At 36.7% G+C, this 18,134-nt stretch overlaps 1 protein-coding gene and 1 long non-coding RNA gene across 4 annotated transcripts in view; one reads left to right on the top strand and one right to left on the bottom strand.

Annotated features, from left to right (window-relative positions):
* The window catches only part of LOC136040538 (methylmalonic aciduria type A protein, mitochondrial-like), a 198,466-nt gene that overhangs the window by 109,611 nt on the left and 70,721 nt on the right, over positions 1-18,134 (top strand). For all 3 annotated transcript variants that reach the window (XM_065724726.1, XM_065724724.1, XM_065724725.1), the window contains one exon: positions 15,916-16,001. In XM_065724726.1, coding sequence (XP_065580798.1) covers positions 15,916-16,001 — 86 coding nt within the window. The remainder of the gene's footprint in view (positions 1-15,915; positions 16,002-18,134) is intronic.
* LOC136040539 (uncharacterized) overlaps positions 1-18,134 on the bottom strand; it is an 88,849-nt gene that overhangs the window by 22,125 nt on the left and 48,590 nt on the right. The gene's annotated exons all lie outside the window — the stretch shown is intronic.

The raw sequence follows: 18,134 nt of genomic DNA, 5'->3' as shown, positions 1-18,134 counted from the left end.
AAAAAATGGAATTTCGATACCAATAGTTACATCAAAAGAATCGCATTTTACTGCTGATTTCAAATATATAAATTTCATCAAGTTTAGTCTTACCCATTAAAAGTTACGAGACTGAGAAAATTTGCTTGATTTTAGAAAATAGGGGGAAACACCCCCTAAAAGTCATACAATCTTAATGAAAATCACACCATCAAATTCAAGGTATCAGAGAATCTTATTGTAGAAGTTTCAAGCTCCTATCTACAACAATGTGGAATTTCGCAGAAATTTTATTTATTTTTCCATTTTCTTTTCTGCCAGAAGACAGATCACGGATGCGTGTTTGTTTTATTTTTTTTTATTTTTTTTGTTGATATTTTTCCCCAGGGTGATTGTATCGACTGATTGGTCCTAGAATGTCGCGAGAGGGCTCATTCTAACGGAAATTAAAAGTTCTAGTGCCCTTTTTAAGTGACCAAAACATTGGAGGGCACCTAGGCCCCCTCCCACGCTCATTCTCCCCAAAAGTCACTGGATTAAATTCTGAGAAAGCCATTTTATTCAACATAGTAGAAAAACCTAATAACTATGTCTTTAGGGACGACTTGCTCCTCCACAGTCCCCGTGGGAGGGACTGCAAGTTACAAACTTTGACCTGTCAAACAGTCCGTGGTGATGAACTGTAGTAAGGAGCGACCCGGCTCAACAGTAAACAAAACTCTAAAAAATTGAATTTTGATACCAATAGTTACATCAAAAGAATCGCATTTTAATGCTGAATTCAAATATATAAGTTTCATCAAGATTAGTTTTACTCATTAAAAGTTACGAGCCTGAGAAAACTTGCCTCATTTTCGAAAATAGGGGGAAACACCCCCTAAGGGTCGAACAGTCTTAACGAAAATCACACCATCAGATTCAGTGTATTAGAGATCCTTATTGTAGAAGTTTCAAGCTCCTATCTATAAAATGTGGAATTTCGCGTTTTTTGCCAGAATACACATCACGGATGCGTGTTTATTTGTTTTTTTTTTCCCCAGGGGTGATCCTATCAACCCAGTGGTCCTAGAATCTTGCAAGAGGGCTCATTCTAACGAAAATGAAAAGTTCTAGTGCCCTTTTTTGACCAAATTAATTTTCCAGATTATTTTCCTAGGGTAACCATATCGAAATTCTGAGATAGCCATTTTATTCACCGTAGTCGAAAAACCTTATAACTATGTCTTTGGGGCGACTTACTCCCCCACAGTCCCCGTGGGAGGGGCTACAAGTTACAAACTTTGACCAGTGCTTACATACGGTAATGGTTATTTGGAAGTCTTCAGACGTTTTCAGGGGGATTTTTAGGTTCGGGGGGGGGTTGAGAAGAGGGAGATATGTTGGGTGAACTTTCCTTAGAGGAATTTGTCGTGGGGGAAGAAAATTTTCATGAACGGAGCGCCTGATTTTCTAGCCTTTAAAAAAAAGTAAGAAAAGAAAGCGTGCTGAGGAATCACAAGAACAGCGTGAAAACAGGCTTGCTTCTCAAAGAGAAATTACCAAAAGAAAGCGTGCCGAGGAAGCTGCTCAAAGAGTTAATTCAAAGAGAAATTTTAGTATAAATCCTACAATGGCAGAAGAAACAGCCGAGGAAACTGCTCAAAGAGTTAATGCCAAAAGGCTTGCGGCTAATAGAGAAAGTAAGAAATGAAAGCGTGCCGAGGAATCACAAGAACAGCGTGAAAACAGGCTTGCGTCTCAAAGAGAAATTACCAAAAGAAAGCGTGCCGAAGATTCACAAGAACAACGTAAAAACAGGCTTGAGGCTCAAAGAGATAATGCCAAAGGAAAGCGTGCCGAGGAATCACAAGAGCAACCTGAAAATTGTCGCCTGGCATTCAGGTACAGCCCAGTTGATGATTATAGCTTGAGTAGATGTGTTCAAATCGGGGCTATATCTAAAATTTGTCCCTATTGCAAGGCCTTGAAATTTAATAGTGAAACAATGGGAATGTGTTGCGCCTCAGGAAAAGTTAAACTTCCTCAACTTGCTGCACCACCAGATCCATTGAAGGCTTTGCTTACTGGAACTACGTCAGAATCTAAGCGTTTTTTGTTAAACATCAGAAAATATAAGTCATGTTTCCAAATGACGTCGTTTGGTACCCAAATCGAAAATCAAGATCAATTTATGCCTACTTTCAAAATAAAAGGGCAAATTTATCATTGAGCAGGGTCCGTTCTACCATTCTCAGGTGAGAATCATAAATTTTTACAACTGTACTTCATCAGTGATAGAAATTCTGAATTGAATGCGCGTTGCGAAATTTCTCCCGACGTTAAAAGGACTATCGTTTCGCAATTGCAACATCTTTTCCACGAAAATAATAATTTAGTCCGTCTGTTCAAAACAGCAATCGAAATGATGCCTACTGGTTCGCATAAAATTGTTATTTCCGCTGACAAAACGCCTACTGGTCAACATGTGCGTAGATACAATGCTCCAAATATCGACGAAGTGGCAATCGTTATGGTCGGTGATCAGTTTTTACCTCGAGATATTATTCTTCATAACCGAAACGCTCAGTTGGTAAGAATTGCTGAAACTCATCGATGCTACGATGCCCTAAAATATCCTATAATTTTTTGGGATGGAGCCGACGGCTATCACTTTGATGATAAATTGATAGATCCATCCACTAACAAACAAACGGATAAGAAATGTAGCGCAATGAATGATTATTCCTATAGACTAATGATTCGTCAGGATGAAGACAATTATATTTTAAAATGCCTTCAATTGTTTCACCAATACATTGTTGATATGTATGCAAGGATTGAATCAGAACGTTTGCTATATATCCGTCTGAATCAGACCAAGCTCCGCTCTGAACAATACATTCATTTGCGAGATGCAGTTGTAAATGATGGTAATATCACTAACGTTGGAAGATTAACGATTTTACCTTCGTCATATGCTGGCAGTCCCCGTCATATGCATGAGTATGCTCAAGATGCTATTGCGTATGTTCGGCTCTATGGTCGTCCAGATTTATTTATTACATTTACATGTAATCAATCTTGGGACGAGATACAGCAGCTTTTACTTCAAGGACAACCGGCGGTTCATAGGCATGACATTACGGCCCGTGCCTTCCGGCAAAAGTTGAAATCACTGATAAACTACATAGTAAAACTTAAAGTGTTCGGGTCAGTGCGATGCTGGTTGTACTCAGTGGAATGGCAAAAGCGAGGATTGCCACACGCACATATGCTAATATGGTTATTTGATAAAATTTCTTCTAATGAAATTGACGATATGATTTCCGCTGAAATTCCTGATGAAAATGTCGATAAGGGCTTATATCATATTGTGGTAAAAAATATGATACATGGACCTTGCGGTGCACTGAATGAAAAATCACCATGCATGGCCAAAGGAAGGTGCAAAAAGCAATATCCTCGATTTGTAGTACCCAACACAATTACTGGCAATGATGGTTACCCACAATATAGAAGAAGATCTACTGAAGATGGTGGTAAAACAGCAATAATAAAGAAGCATAACGGTACCACCATCGAAGTAGATAATCAGTGGGTTCTTCCATATTCAACTTTATTGTCAAAAACATTTAATGCACACTTAAACGTTGAATACTGTAATTCCGTAAAGGCAATCAAATACATATGTAAATACGTCACCAAAGGCAGCGACATGGCAGTTTTTGGCTTGCAGTCCGAAATCAGTGGTATCGATGAAACCGTATAATATCAGGCTGGAAGATACATAAGCAGTAATGAAGCTATTTGGCGAATTCTTTCATTTCCGATACACGAACAAAGTTCAGCTGTTGTTCACTTAGCGGTACATTTACGGAATGGTCAACGTGTTTATTTTTCAGAATCCAACGTGCAACAAAGAGCCCTGAATCCACCGCATACAACTTTAACTGCTTTCTTTACATTATGTCAAAATGATTCTTTTACAAAAAAACTGCTGTATACTGAAGTGCCTTCGTATTACACGTGGAATGCTAAAAATAAAGTATTTGAACGTCGAAAACAGGGTAAGTCTGTCGACGGCCAACCTACCATCTTCAAAGATACCACGATAGGAAGACTCTACACCGTTCACCCCAATCAACATGAATGCTTCTTTCTACGCCTGCTTTTGGTGAATGTACCCGGTCCGACGTCCTTTGAGTATTTGAGAACTGTAAACGGTACTATACATGACACTTACCATAGTGCATGCCAAGCTCTGAATTTATTGGAGAATGACCAACACTGGGATAACCGCATCAATGACGCGTGCGAAACGTCAACTCCAAGTCAAATTCGTGCATTGTTTGGAATCATACTAACAACTTGCTCTCCTTCAGCTCCTACAGAGTTATGGGAAAAATATAAATCGAAAATGGCCGAGGATATACTCGGCCCGGAGGTGTTGGTGTGGCGCGAAGCGCTACACCAACAGCTAGTATATATATATATATGTATATATATATATATATATATATATATATAAATATATATATATATATATATATATATATATATATATATATATATATATTTGTCTAATGATTGCCCTTGAGCTTAGTTGATGGTGATTGCAAATGCTAATCGAATTAGGAATTGCAATCTTTTAAATTGAAAAGGCAGATCCGTGGGAATCTGGGAATCCGAGGAATAAGAACAGCCTCACCCTCAAAAGACCCTGTCAAGATTGTTGCCTCTATTACGTTTTCCATTGTTTTTTTTTTACGGCAAGTCGCGTGCCATTGCAAAGCTTTAGTGGTTAATATTTCGTAACAGTATTATTGTTACGCCTATTTTTAGTTCTGGCACGTGTGGTGGAAACCCTGGGAGATCCAGGTAATTTAAAAATTCAGATAGATAATTAAAACCGCTTCATTTGGTTCCAGAACTGTGTCGACTGAATCGTAAATTACTTCCTGGTCTCGAATCTTGGTCAAAATAATATTGTTGATTTCGTGGACGTCTTTATTCTTGGCTGCCAAAATTGATCGTTCACTGAGCCATTTAGGATTTTTATAGTTGGTTAGAATATTCGGAAATACCTTTTCAACCAATTCATTTTTGGACGTCACTAAATTACAGAATTCAGCAGGCATTTGTACACGTCCTGAAATTGAGTCTACTGGGAGCTTTCCGTTTCCAATTGCCAGCAATTGATCTGAAAATATTTCACCAGAGTCATCGTTTTGCAATCGGACACGCATATTTATAGTTAAATTTTCGTCATTGGGACGAATCATTAGTCTTTAGGAATAATAATTCATTGCACTGCATTTCTTATCCGTTTGTTTGTTAGTGGATGAATCTATCAAATTATTATGAAAATGATAGCTGTCGGCTCCATCCCAAAAAATGATAGGATATTGTAGGGCATCGTAGCATCGATGAGTTTCAGCAGTTCTTACCAACTGAGCGTTTCGGTTATGAAGAATAATATCTCAAGGTAAAAACTGATCACCGACCATAACAATTGGCACTTCGTCGATAGTTGGAGCATTGTATCTACGCGCATGTTCGCCTATAGGCGTTTTGTCAGCGGAAATAACAATTTTATGCCTATCAGTAGGCATCACATCGACTGCTGTTTTGAACAGGCGCACTAGATCATTGTTTTCGCGGAAAAGATGTTGCAATTGGGAAACGATAGACCTTTCAACGTCGGGAGAAATTTTGCAACGTGCGTTCAATTCAGAATTGCTATCACTGATGAAGTACAGTTATAAGAATTTATGATTCTCACCTGAGAATGGTAGAAGGGTCCCTGCTCTATGATAAATTTGCCGTTTTACTTTGAAAGTAGGCATAAATTGATCTTGATTTTCGATTTGGGCACCAAACGACATCATTTGGAAACTAGAGTTATATTTTCGGATGTTTGATAAAAAAAACGCTTAAATTCTGACGTAGCTCCAGTAAGCAAAGTCTTCAATGGCTCTGGTGGTGCAGCCAGTTGAGGAAGTTTAATTTTTCCCGACGTGCAATACATTCCCATTGTTTCACCCTTAAATTTCAAGGCCTTACAATAGGGACAAATTTTAGACATAGTCCCGATTTGAACACATCTACTAAAGCTATAATCATCGACTGGGCTGTACTTGACTTCCAGGTGATAATTTTCAGGTTGCTCTTGTGATTCCTCGGTACGCTTTCTTTTGGTATTATCTCTTTGAGCCTCAAGCCTGTTTTCATGTTGTTCTTGTGATTCCTCGGCACGCTTTCTTTTGGTAATTTCTCTTTGAGCCGCGAGCCTGTTTTCACGTTGTTCTTGTGATTCCTCGGCACGATTTTTTTGGTAATTTCTCTTTGAGCCGCAAGCCTGTTTTCACGTTGTTCTTTTGATTCCTCGGCACGATTTTTTTTGGTAATTTCTCTTTGAGACGCAAGCCTGTTTTCACGCTGTTCTTGTGATTCCTCGGCACGCTTTCTTTTCTCACTTTCTCTATTAGCCGCAAGCCTTTTGGCATTAACTCTTAGAGCAGTATCCTCGGCTGTCTCTTCTGCCATTGTAGGATTTATACTAAAATTTCTCTTTGAATTAACTCTTTAAGCAGCTTCCTCGGCTGTTTCTTCTGCCATTGTAGGTTTTATACTAAAATTTATTTGCTTGTTTTGGTTTTACTTGGTTGTTTTACATTTGCTGTTTTTTTTCATAGGCATGTATTTTGGGGGTGATACCTGACGCGGGGATGCCATGGATATTCTGTGGTAGCCACAACACTGTGCTGGGTCGAGAATTTAGAGTGGCGAAACCCTATATAGGCCAGTGTATTCTCCTGATGAGCCCTTATGTTGGGTGTTGCCTCTGAATTATTTGTCTATATTATTTTTTCTATTGTTCGGTAAATGACGACTTATACTTATTGACGACATGACTGCCTGTCCATGGATTATTCTTTATGGTTGATTGTGTGTGGCTATGCTGTTTGACCTATGTGATTGTATGGATGAGTAGGGTTAAGGCCTCATTCAAGTGCTGGTCTATATTAATCACTAATTTAGGAAAACAGTCTTCCTTTTCTCCTTCTGTCTCTTTTTTTTTTTTTTTTTTTTTTTTTTGTGTGTGTTTGTGCCGTAGCATTGGTGATTTCTCTTTTCATGATATATATATATATATATATATATATATATATATATATATATATATATATATATATATATATATATATATATATATATATATAAATATACATATATATATATATTTGGAACTAAAATATTTAAAAAAATAGTCGTAGAATCCTTTTTTCAACGAAGTTCAACCAAGAGTGACGGCCAAAAGGAAGTGCAACGAGGCAATTCATGCAAGTGAAATAAAAACATTAAAAACACACCTTCAATACAATTCTTTACTTTCCTTACTTTCAATTGAAAAAAACTTTTTCATGTTTATATTTTCATTGTTTTTTTTTAATAGTAATGAGAAAATGCTAGAAAACCATAGAAAAAACTTTTTCATGTTTATATTTTCATTGTTTTTTTTTTTAACATTAGTTAGTAGTTAGTAACTACTAACTACTTAGTAAGTAGTTAGTAAGTAGTACCCCCGTAGTTAGTAACAGCAATCACTTGCATTTATTGACTGTATGCCAGACCGCACAAGTTCACTTCTAATAAGTAGGGACAATATGAGTTATTAGCCATTTGTAACTTAATTAGCAATGGCAATGTTAGCTGGTTAGTTTAAATACTAAAGGAAGACGTTGATGAATTAGCCCTTAATCTCGCTTTTGTCTACTATCTTCTTACTGTAATCTGGGGCATGCCTCATTTATTATTTATTCGCATTCGGTTATAGCTGTCTTAGCACTCAAAAATAAACGATATTACTATCACTTACGCAAAGGAGAGGGTTGCTTGTTTTCCTGTTGTCGTATGTTGTTGTTTTCAGTTTTTTATGTCATTGCCAAAAAGAGGTGGTTTTCAATGAAAATACTCCAGAAAAGATGTTTTTCATAATTCAGGCTAGGGCAAAAACTGAGGGGGTCCAGGAATCCCAGCCACCTACACCACCCACCCACCCACCCCCATTTAATACACTAACGAAATACGGCCCAAAGGAGTTACTAAACCTGTTCATCGGGGTCTTGACAGGTTGTTGATGTTTGGGAAGTTTGCTGATTGATGTGGAAGGTGGGAAAATAGAACCATGCTTCACGTTTAGCAATATCGCTAATAATTTAGCATAAAGAGCGAAGTATTTATCTCCTCCTAAATACCTCGCTCTTTATGCTAAAGTATTTTTAGAACCCCTCATATGCGTAATAATCTCTGTTCGTTTTAAGTTTTAATGCTCCTCCTTATTTTCAATTGAAAAAAAAAACTTTTCATGTTTATATTTTCATTGTTTTTTTTATTAGTAATGCTAGAAAATCCTACGCCCTTTTCATTGGAAAAATTCCTCCAAGGAAAGATCCTCCCATGTAGCCCCCTCCCCTGAACCCCAGACCCAAACCAAAAAAATCCCCCTGATAACGTCGGTACACTTCTCAGTAACCATTACTGTATGTAAACAATGGTCAAAGTTTGTAACTTGCAGCCCCTCCCCCAGGGACTGGGGGGGGGTAAGTCATCCCCAAAGACATAGTTATTATGGTTTTCGACTGTGCGGGACAAAATGGCTATCTCAAAATTTGTATCCGTTGACTTTGTAAGAATAAATAGTTGAAATTACTAAAAATAATTTAGCATAAAGAGCGAATTATTTATCTCCTCCTAAATACCTCGCTCTTTATGCTAAATTATTTTTAGAACCCCTCATATGCGTAATAATCTCTGTTCGTTTTAAGTTTTAATGCTCCTCCTTACTTTCAATTGAAAAAACTTTTTCATGTTTATATTTTCATTGTTTTTTTTTTATTAGTAATGCTAGAAAATCCTGCACCCTTTTCATTGAATTTCTCTTCCCCCATGAAATATTCCTCCAAGGAAAGATCCTCCCATATAGCCCCCTCCCCTGAACCCCACACCCAAACCAAAAAAATCCCCCTGATAACGTCGGTACACTTCCCAGTAACCATTACTGTATGTAAACATTGGTCAAACTTTGTAACTTGCAGCCCCTCCCCCAGGGACTGTGGGGGGTGAGTCATCCCCAAAGACATAGTTATTATGGTTTTCGACTATGTGGAACAAAATGGCTATCTCAAAATTTTCATCCGTTGACTTTGGGAAAAAAATGAGCGTGGGAGAGGGCCTAGGTGCCCTCCAATTTTTTGTTCACTTAAAAAGGGCACTAGAACTTTTCATTTCCGTTAGAATGAGCCCTCTTGCAACACTCTAGGACCACTTGGTCGATACAATGACCCCTGGGAAAAAAACAAACAAATAAACACGCACCCGTGATTTGTCTTCTGGCAAAAATTACGAAATTCCACATTTTTGTAGATTGGACCTTGAAATTTTTTTTATAGGGTTCTCTGATACGTTGAATGTGATGATGTGATTTTCGTTAAGATCCTATGACTTTTATGGGGTGTTACCCCCTATTTTCCAAAATAAGGCAAATTTTCTCAGGCTCGTAACTTTTGATGACAAAGACTAAATTTGATGAAACTTATATATTTAAAATAAGCATAAAAGTCTGATTCTTTTGATATATCTTTTAGCATCGAAATTCCGTTTTTAGAGTTTCGTTGAGCCGGGTCGCTCCTTACTATTGAGCCGGGTCGCTCCTTACTACAGTTCGTTACCACGAACTGTTTGATATGTATTTAAAAAATGAGAAATTTTGAAGCTAAAACCGAGCAATCAGAGTAATTAACTTCATCTTTTAAACGTGCAATCAATAAACCCCAAGCATTAAAGGACTGTCTTGACGTGGCATCTATGTCAGCCCCTTATTAGCTTTGGGAACCTAATTTTAACACGCTGCTGAATGGCCACGAATACAGCATCTGCTTCTAGTATGTGCTAGAAACCTTTTACTAATGGTGAAACTGGAACTGTAATTGAAGATAAGAAGTTGAAACTGAGATCCTGTTAGAAAATAATAGGCTTAAATAACAGCTATTTATATCGGGACTTGGAAGGGGGGCTCTTTACTGCAAATGTTTCTCAAATTGGGACTAATTTATATGAAATTTCATCCCTTTTTATAATTGGTAGTCCAAAATCAAGGTAACAAGACATCAAGCCAACAAGATACAAGGTAACAAGGTGCTATCAATTGGGTCCATATGGAGAACACTTATAATATTTATGAAAGCATTTACAGAGTCATATAGGTAATGAAGCCTGTTTGTGACGGTTTTTGATGTTAATATTATTTAATAGAGTACTTAATCGCTATACAGATAGTTGGATATTTCAATGTCTCGGACAACTCTTGTTCATTCTGATAACAGTATGAATGCATTATATGCTTTATCGAAAAGGGCCTGGATTTCTGAAACTTTTTTACAAAAGCTTCGGATTCGAGCAATCGAGCTAATGAAAATCTATTTTGAATAGCGAACATTTTTATTTGTCAGAAAGTTTCAGAAATGGAGGCCCTATTTATCAAAGATTTTGATGTGTTCATATTCTTATAAGGATGTCCAAGAGTTGTGCATTTTTGATTCAAGTAGTACTCATTCAGTCACGACATTTCATTTTCACTGATAAACTTTGACATTTTGAACTGGATGGTATGGAATTCTGGAAACTCATCTTCCAGGGACTTGATTGTTCATAAAGGAGTTTTTTGAAAATGACGCATATGAAGTCAGAGATCGGATATTAAAAGTTATGAGCATGAATTTTATAGTGGGAAAGTACTCGGAAGTATTCAGTGACCTTAAAAAAACTTCAATGAGCTTGTAAAGTCTATTGCATGCTAATATTGCAGTTATAATATATTAGAGTACTATGTAATAATTGGTGGCTGGCGTTTACCCCCCCCCCCCCCCCGCCATCCCAAAAAACACCTTCCCCTGGGAGCAATAAGAGGCCGGGACTATACATTGAAAGCATGGGTTACGACGCAGATTATTCCCAAAATTACTACAAAGAGTAACACGTCGGGTAGCCAAGGTAGGGAGGTGGAGGAGGAGAATGTAAGTTACGTATCCTCAGCGTAGATAATTCTCCGGGTTCTATTTTGGATAATTTCTAGCCCATCGGACTGATCAACCGTACAGCCAAAATGTTACACCGGGCAAGCATACTTAAGCAGTGGACGGATAAAAAATATGCTATAGGCGGAGGATTTGTGCTTCTGGGCATGAAAATTTAGTAAATAGCTTAAGGAGAGACAGAGATGCACTAGCCTGTTTAACATTAGAGCAAATGTAGACCTCCCATTTCAAATCGCTAGTCAGTGTGGCCCCTAAGAGTTTAGTTTTTGTTGTGATTAGTTTATTAGGTATTGGGATTGTAAACGATGGCTTTGATTTAAGAAAACTAAGGGTCATAATATGAGATTTATGGGAATTCACTTTCATTTTTGACTGGACTGCTTTACTTGCAACGTCTTCGAAAATTTTCATTCCACTGCTCTTATTATTTCTTCTGCACTTTTCGAGAAATTACATGTCATCCACAAACTTCCATCGATCGGCTGATTCATTAACATGATTGTTCATCATTACCAAAAGTAGTAAAGGACCTAAAAGTGTACCCTGCGGAACTCCGAAAGAAATTGGAAGTGACTCAGAATAGATATTTTTGTGATGACTCCCATTTGACAGAAAAGATGCAATAACATTGACTAGAAAAGGAGGTAAATTAAACATAGTTCAGTAATGTTTCAACTAAAACACTATGATTAACCAGAACAAAGGTCTTTTGAAGGTCAACTAACAGGAGATTGAGCCAGGTATCCCGATCGTCTAGTAGTTTGTATACAGTATCGAGGAGACTTACCACGTAATGTGTCATTGATAAACCTTTCATGTATCCGAATTGTCGTTCATCAAAAAGTTCAAGGATCGTCTTGCGAAGCTCTCTTACAGTTCAGAGAATATTGGTGTTAAGGCAGTTGGTCAGACTCCATAAAAGTCCAAACTAACACCTTTCATCTGTACCTGTGTAATGCATCTTTTATTTCCATCACTTAGGGAATGAACCACTTCTATATATTGTATTAAAAATATTTGATGAACGTTTTGATAATTTATCAAGAAATGCTTTTACTAAATTAATTGGAATATCAAAGGGTATATTGAAGTTCTCTTTAGTTTACGTATTTTCCCCTCAACATCAACAGGTTGTACTATAGGGATATCCTGATCTGGTGCTGGGGGTCAGAGAATATTACATGAGAGAGGAGGGAGCGTTTGTACAATAGCGGCAAGGTGTTTATTTAGTGAATTAGCTGTAGTTTCAGGGGGAACATCAAGATTAAAGACACAATTTTTTGTTTTATGACTGTTTTACCACTGATTTTCTTGACTGTATTATACTACTGCTTCAGTCGTGCTTTAAAGAATTCACTTACTCTATTATGGTAATACTGGAATGAAGCTATCCGAATCTCTTTTCTTTATTAAATAAAAAAACAAGTTTTTTTTTTTACTGAAAGTAAGGAGCGACATTAAAACTTAAAACGAACAGAAATTACTTCGTATATGAAAGGAGCACTAGCAGTAGTCATGATAGCAGTAATAATAGTAGCAGTAGCAGTAGTGGGAGTTATAGAATTAGTACTGGTAGCAGGTAAATGTTGCATTTCGGTTGTTTCAAAATCCCTTACAGCAAGCCATGTTAGCCTCAACTTCATGCTTCAAGCCATTCCTAGCAAATTTCTGATACGCCCATTTGACAATCTGCATAGACTGAGTGTGTGCTGATTCATTTCAACTTCCCAGTCAATGTTCCCTGAAATTTTCACCGTCATACCATTAACCTTAGTTGTGGTAGGAGTATTGCTGGTTGTAGTAGTAGCAGCAATTAGTAGTGGTACTAATAGTAGAAGGTGTAGTAAAGTAGCAGTAGTAGTAGGCCTATATTGCCCTTTTGTCAGTTGAGAATTCCCATCATCAGACCCTGAAAATTTCAACTTAATACTGTAAGTCGTTGTTGTAATATTGACGATATGCTTTTTTGATAACCTTTGTACCCAAAGTATGGTATAATATAGTTTTACTTCTCCTTCAAAATTCCCTAAAATTTACACCCAGATTAATTTACCTTTAGGATTACGTGTAATAGAATTAGTAGTTGGAGTGGCATTGGTAGTAGTATTAGTGGAAATGTCAACATATTGCCTTTAGGTCAAATGATGATCCCCCTAAACACTCCCAGAAAGTTCTTTTAGCTTTTTTTCTGAAAAACACCCTTTTGACAACCTGCATGCAATTAGTGTGTTTTGATTTAATTCAACTTTCTCCTCAACATTATTTCCGATATTCACCTTCATACCCTTAGCCTTAGTAGTACAAGTATCATATTAGTTGTATTAGTTGTTTTAGTAGTATTAGTAGTCGTGTTTGATTAGTAGCAGTAGTAACAGTGGTAGAAGAAGCAGTGGTGAAATGCACGTATTGCCTTTTGGTCAGTTGAACATCCTTTGACAATCTATATGTAATATAGATTCGGTTAATCTTCCCCTCAATATTTCCTCAAGTTTTTATCTTAATTTCCTTAGCCCTAGTAGTACTCGCTACAGAAGCAGTGGTTGCTGTAATAGTAATAGTTGTTTTAGTAGTAGTAGTAGTAGTTGTAGTATTGGTGATATTAGCGTTTAAATACTGTTTTTATGGTCAACCGACTAACCCCCTCATTGTTCCTTGAAAATCCATACTTGATGCCTTCTGTCATTCCTGAATTACTTTATTTAACAACCTGTATGCACATAACTTGTTTTGTTTTGGTTCAGCACTCCACTCAACATTCTCTGAAAACTTTACCTGAATGCCCTTGACCTTTTTGAACATCCAAGTTCAAACATTCCCCCCTTTCCTTATACAAAATACTATTTATAAACAATGAGTGAATTAACGGACGGAATAACTTAAGGGCTGAGTAACTCACAGGCAGGCTTTGGGGGCTGACATCCCCCAAGACATGGTTGTTGGACTTTTCAACTATGTTAAACGAAATACCTGTTTCAACATTTTATTGGATGTGTTTTGGAGAATAGAAAGCATTTGCAGCGGGGGGGGGGGAGGGTTGTGGCAAATTGCCCTACAATCACTTTTGACTCATAAAAGGGGCAATAGAAGCTCCAGTTTCCAATCAAATGAGTTCCTTTCTGAACTTCCACGACAACTGCTTCTATGCCAAGTGCCTTGGTGAAAAAAAACGAATAAATAAATAAATTATTCTTTGTGCGCGCTTTGCTCTTTACTTTGTTTTCCTTTTATTTAGTTCAACATTCCCACAACAAGCCCTAAAAGTTACCGTTAGTCTTAATTGTAAGATTAGTCATAGTAGCGATAGTAGGAGTACTTGTAGTAGTATTAGCAGTGTTAGTAGTTGTAACAACAGTAGAAGCACTAATGGTAGCTGTGGGAGTAGTATGTACCTTTTCCCTTTTGTCAGTTGAACATCCTCCTCATCAAGCCCTGGGACTTTCAAGATCATAGAATAAGCTGTTGTTATTATCTTGCTGACATGCTCTTTAGATTACCTGTAACTTATTTACTTAAACAATTCCTGGGGCATTGCTAATATGTGCTTTTGACAACCTGCATAGACATTTTGGTTTTAATTTAGTTCAATTTCACCCTCACCATTTTCTTTTGTGCCTTAATACTCTTAGCCTTAATAGTAGGTGCAGTAGAAGCAGAAGCTAGAGTAGTATTGGTAGTTTTGGTAGCAATATTAGTAGTAGCATGTACATATTGCGTTTTTGGTAGACAGATCTTCCCCCTAAGCCATTCCTGAGATTCGCCCTTTTGATAACCAGATGCACGTGGTGTGCTTTGATTTAGTTCAACTTCCCCTCAATATCCTCTTTAATGTTTCCCTTTATACCCCTAGCCTAGTAGTACTACTATCATTGTAGTAGCAGGAGTAGGGGTATTTTTGTTTTATTGGTAGTAGCAGAAACAGTAGTTGCATTTGTATTAGTTGCAGTAGTAGCCTGCACATATTGCCTTTTGGTCAGTTGAACATCCCCCTCGTGATGCACTGGAAGATTTAGCTTGACACAGTATTTTGTTCCTAAGATATTGGTAATGCACCCTTTTGAAAAATCTGTATGTACATAGTATGGTTTGATTTAACTGAAATTTCCACTTAATTTTACCTTAAATTATCCCCTCCATATCCACAGCCTTAGTAATAGTTGCTACAAAAGTATTAGTTGCAGCATCAGTAGTAAGTGGTACTTAAACATAACTTAAAGCCCTGAGGGCTGCGGGAGTGTTGACATTCCCAGACACACAGTATCTGGACCTTTCAACTATGCTGAATAAAACTGTTATGACAAAATTTTGCCTGGATGCATTTGTGTAATTAATGGATGTGGAAGGGGGTTGGTTTCCCTCCAGTCACTTCTGGCACTAAAAAAGGGAACTAGAACTTTCAACTTTTTGTTGAGTGAGATCCTTTCGAAGTTTCTAGGCAACTCCTGTACAAAGTGTCTTGGTGAAAAAAAAATTAATACATTCTGCTTGGAAATGCTATTGCGCTGCTTATGCTTACACTTGGTATTTCATGACATGAACAAAACCTGGTAAAGAGCTACAAATAATTTTCAACTAAAAATGTTTAAGGTAATTTTTTCAACCACTTCAAATTAAGCATTTGAAATTTTAATTCTCACAGCTTAGTTTGGCTGAAAAATTCCCCCTAAGATTGCTCCAAAGGAACTTAACCTCCCTAGAGAAACTACAGCTCGAGAGAAAAAGTTTTTTTTTACCCCTTCTGTCCCCAGGGAAGGTCATTCAAGACAGTCTAAATGTCAAATGAGTGTCCTACTTCGGCTTTATACATTTTTTTTACGTGCCGTACATATAACACAAAGTATTTTAAAAGAAGGATCTGTTGCAGGTGTCGGACAATCAGAATACGAGGTGGCTGACATGGTGGATCTCTTCGTCCTTTTGATTCCACCGGCAGGCGGTGACGAGCTTCAGGTAAGTCTGATGTGAAACCCTGTTAAATTTGATTTTGGAAAACGCAAAAGGGAAAGCTTATTAAAACTAATGAAGTTCCATACTTCCATTTATCCTAGTATCGTTTAAAATATATTACTTTCTGGGAGGCCTACATAGTGGTAACTGGTAAGACAGTAAATTAAGCTGTGCATCCAGAGGATGCAACTAAAACGAAATGAAAATATTGAAAACGAATATAGTAGTAGCTAATTTATTAAGTTTTATGATAATAAATCTACGAATATTTTGGCGTCATATCTGGAAACCTTTATAGACGTGAAAAAGGAGAGGGAAAAAAAAGCTAGCTTAAACAAACACACATAAAAAGAAATGAAGAAATATAAAAAAGACTGCATAAACATTATCAAAAGATCAAAAAGGAAAAAACTTCAGCTTAATTTAAACGATATATTGAAAACGAATAATCAAAGTAAAAAAGGAGAGGGAGAAAAAAACTAGCTTAAGCAAACATACATCAAAAGAAATGAGAAAAAAATAAAAAAATCTGGACAAATATTATGAAAAGATCAAAAATGAAACAACTTCAGCTTAATTTTTAAATTAAGTATTTTAATTATTTATGTAAAACGATATTTTTTAAATTACAAAATGAAATAAAAACTTTTAGTCCAAATTGTGTCAATTTTTAAAATTACAACTACTTATTTAATGGAAAAAAATATTTTTCAGTTTAAATATTAAAAGACAATGGATAAAGAGGTCACTTGCAATTATCAACTGGGTATATTTGCTGGATTATAGGATACTTTTTGGAAAGGACCGATTGAACAGCAGCTTAAAGATTTGGAGATAGGTTTGCTTTATATTCAGATAAGTTTATATTGGTTTTAAGCTTTAAAGTCGCTCTTTACTTTGATCTCTGCTGGGTTATGGCTATTACTGCCATAACCATTACTAAACTGGTACGAGCTACGTTCAGCCGGGCCGCGCACATAGCACGAATCAAGCACGGGGACTTTGGATAACCAAATTTTTACAGTCAATGGAATATATCTGTATCTAAATCTACCTCATCGATGTTAAATCTATCTAGAAATACTGTTTCTCCCAGAAGAATTGATATTTCAGCTAGTGTACCACTAACAAAAAAATAAATAAATAAACAAAAAAATGAAATGGAGACTAATAAAGTCCAGGACCCAGACCGATAAATCCTCAGCAAAACTGCAAAAGAAGAACTACTGATTAAAGATTTTGCTACAAAACATATAAAAATTTTGTAGAAAATTCTTGTAATTGAATGGAATTGAATCTTACCTCCCATCTGCTTTAAAATCATTACGAATTTCAATTTAAGTAAAGTAGGTATAGGCAGTGTCGGATCCAAGATTTGGGTAGGGTGGGTGTGGCAAGAATTTGTATAATATTTATTTTATTTTTCTTCCTGGCAGATTTGTATAAATACAAGTGAAAACTGCGCAAAGTAAGATTCGCCTCTTTTAAGGATGGGGGAGTGTCGCCCTAAGCATTTTCTTGGATTTGCCATTGTTTTGTATAACTACATAACCTACTATGAGTAACTGTATTTTGTCTCTAGTTCGGTTTTAACCCAATTCTGTAGTTTTTTTTTCACTAGATGCCAATGAGTATTCAATCCTAATTACGACCTCATTTGTTATTATAAATAGTTTCACCTCAGTCTGGTCAGGTTAAAAAATCTTTCACAAACATCTCGCCGATTTGAAAACACTTTTTCAAATCGTACATGCATAAGACTTTTGACAAAAATATGTTGTCAAAGGCAAATGTAATTTGTTTTCAACCTAGAATTTCCTTTAAACTTCCATGAAGTCTATTTTTCATATTGGAACACCTGGATACGTTTTGACAAGTTAATGCAAATCAATAAAAGTGGATAAGTTATTGATATTGATATACTAAATTTAGTATATATTGATATACTAATGGGATAAGCATTAATTGCTGTCATGTATACCATAGACAGGATCAGAGGCATAGGAGTGGCTTTACGCGGCTGCAGGCGCTGAGTCATAAAGCATGGTCAGAGAAACGGGAGACAGGAATTGAGGCGCAATTGGAGACGCAAAGTCTTGCACACCAATGAACAGACGCTTTGTTACCCTTTCCAAG

This window comes from Artemia franciscana, chromosome 21 (genome assembly GCF_032884065.1).
Source record: "Artemia franciscana chromosome 21, ASM3288406v1, whole genome shotgun sequence".
NCBI lineage: Eukaryota > Metazoa > Arthropoda > Branchiopoda > Anostraca > Artemiidae > Artemia > Artemia franciscana.
This window is presented reverse-complemented; position numbering and strand designations above follow the sequence as displayed.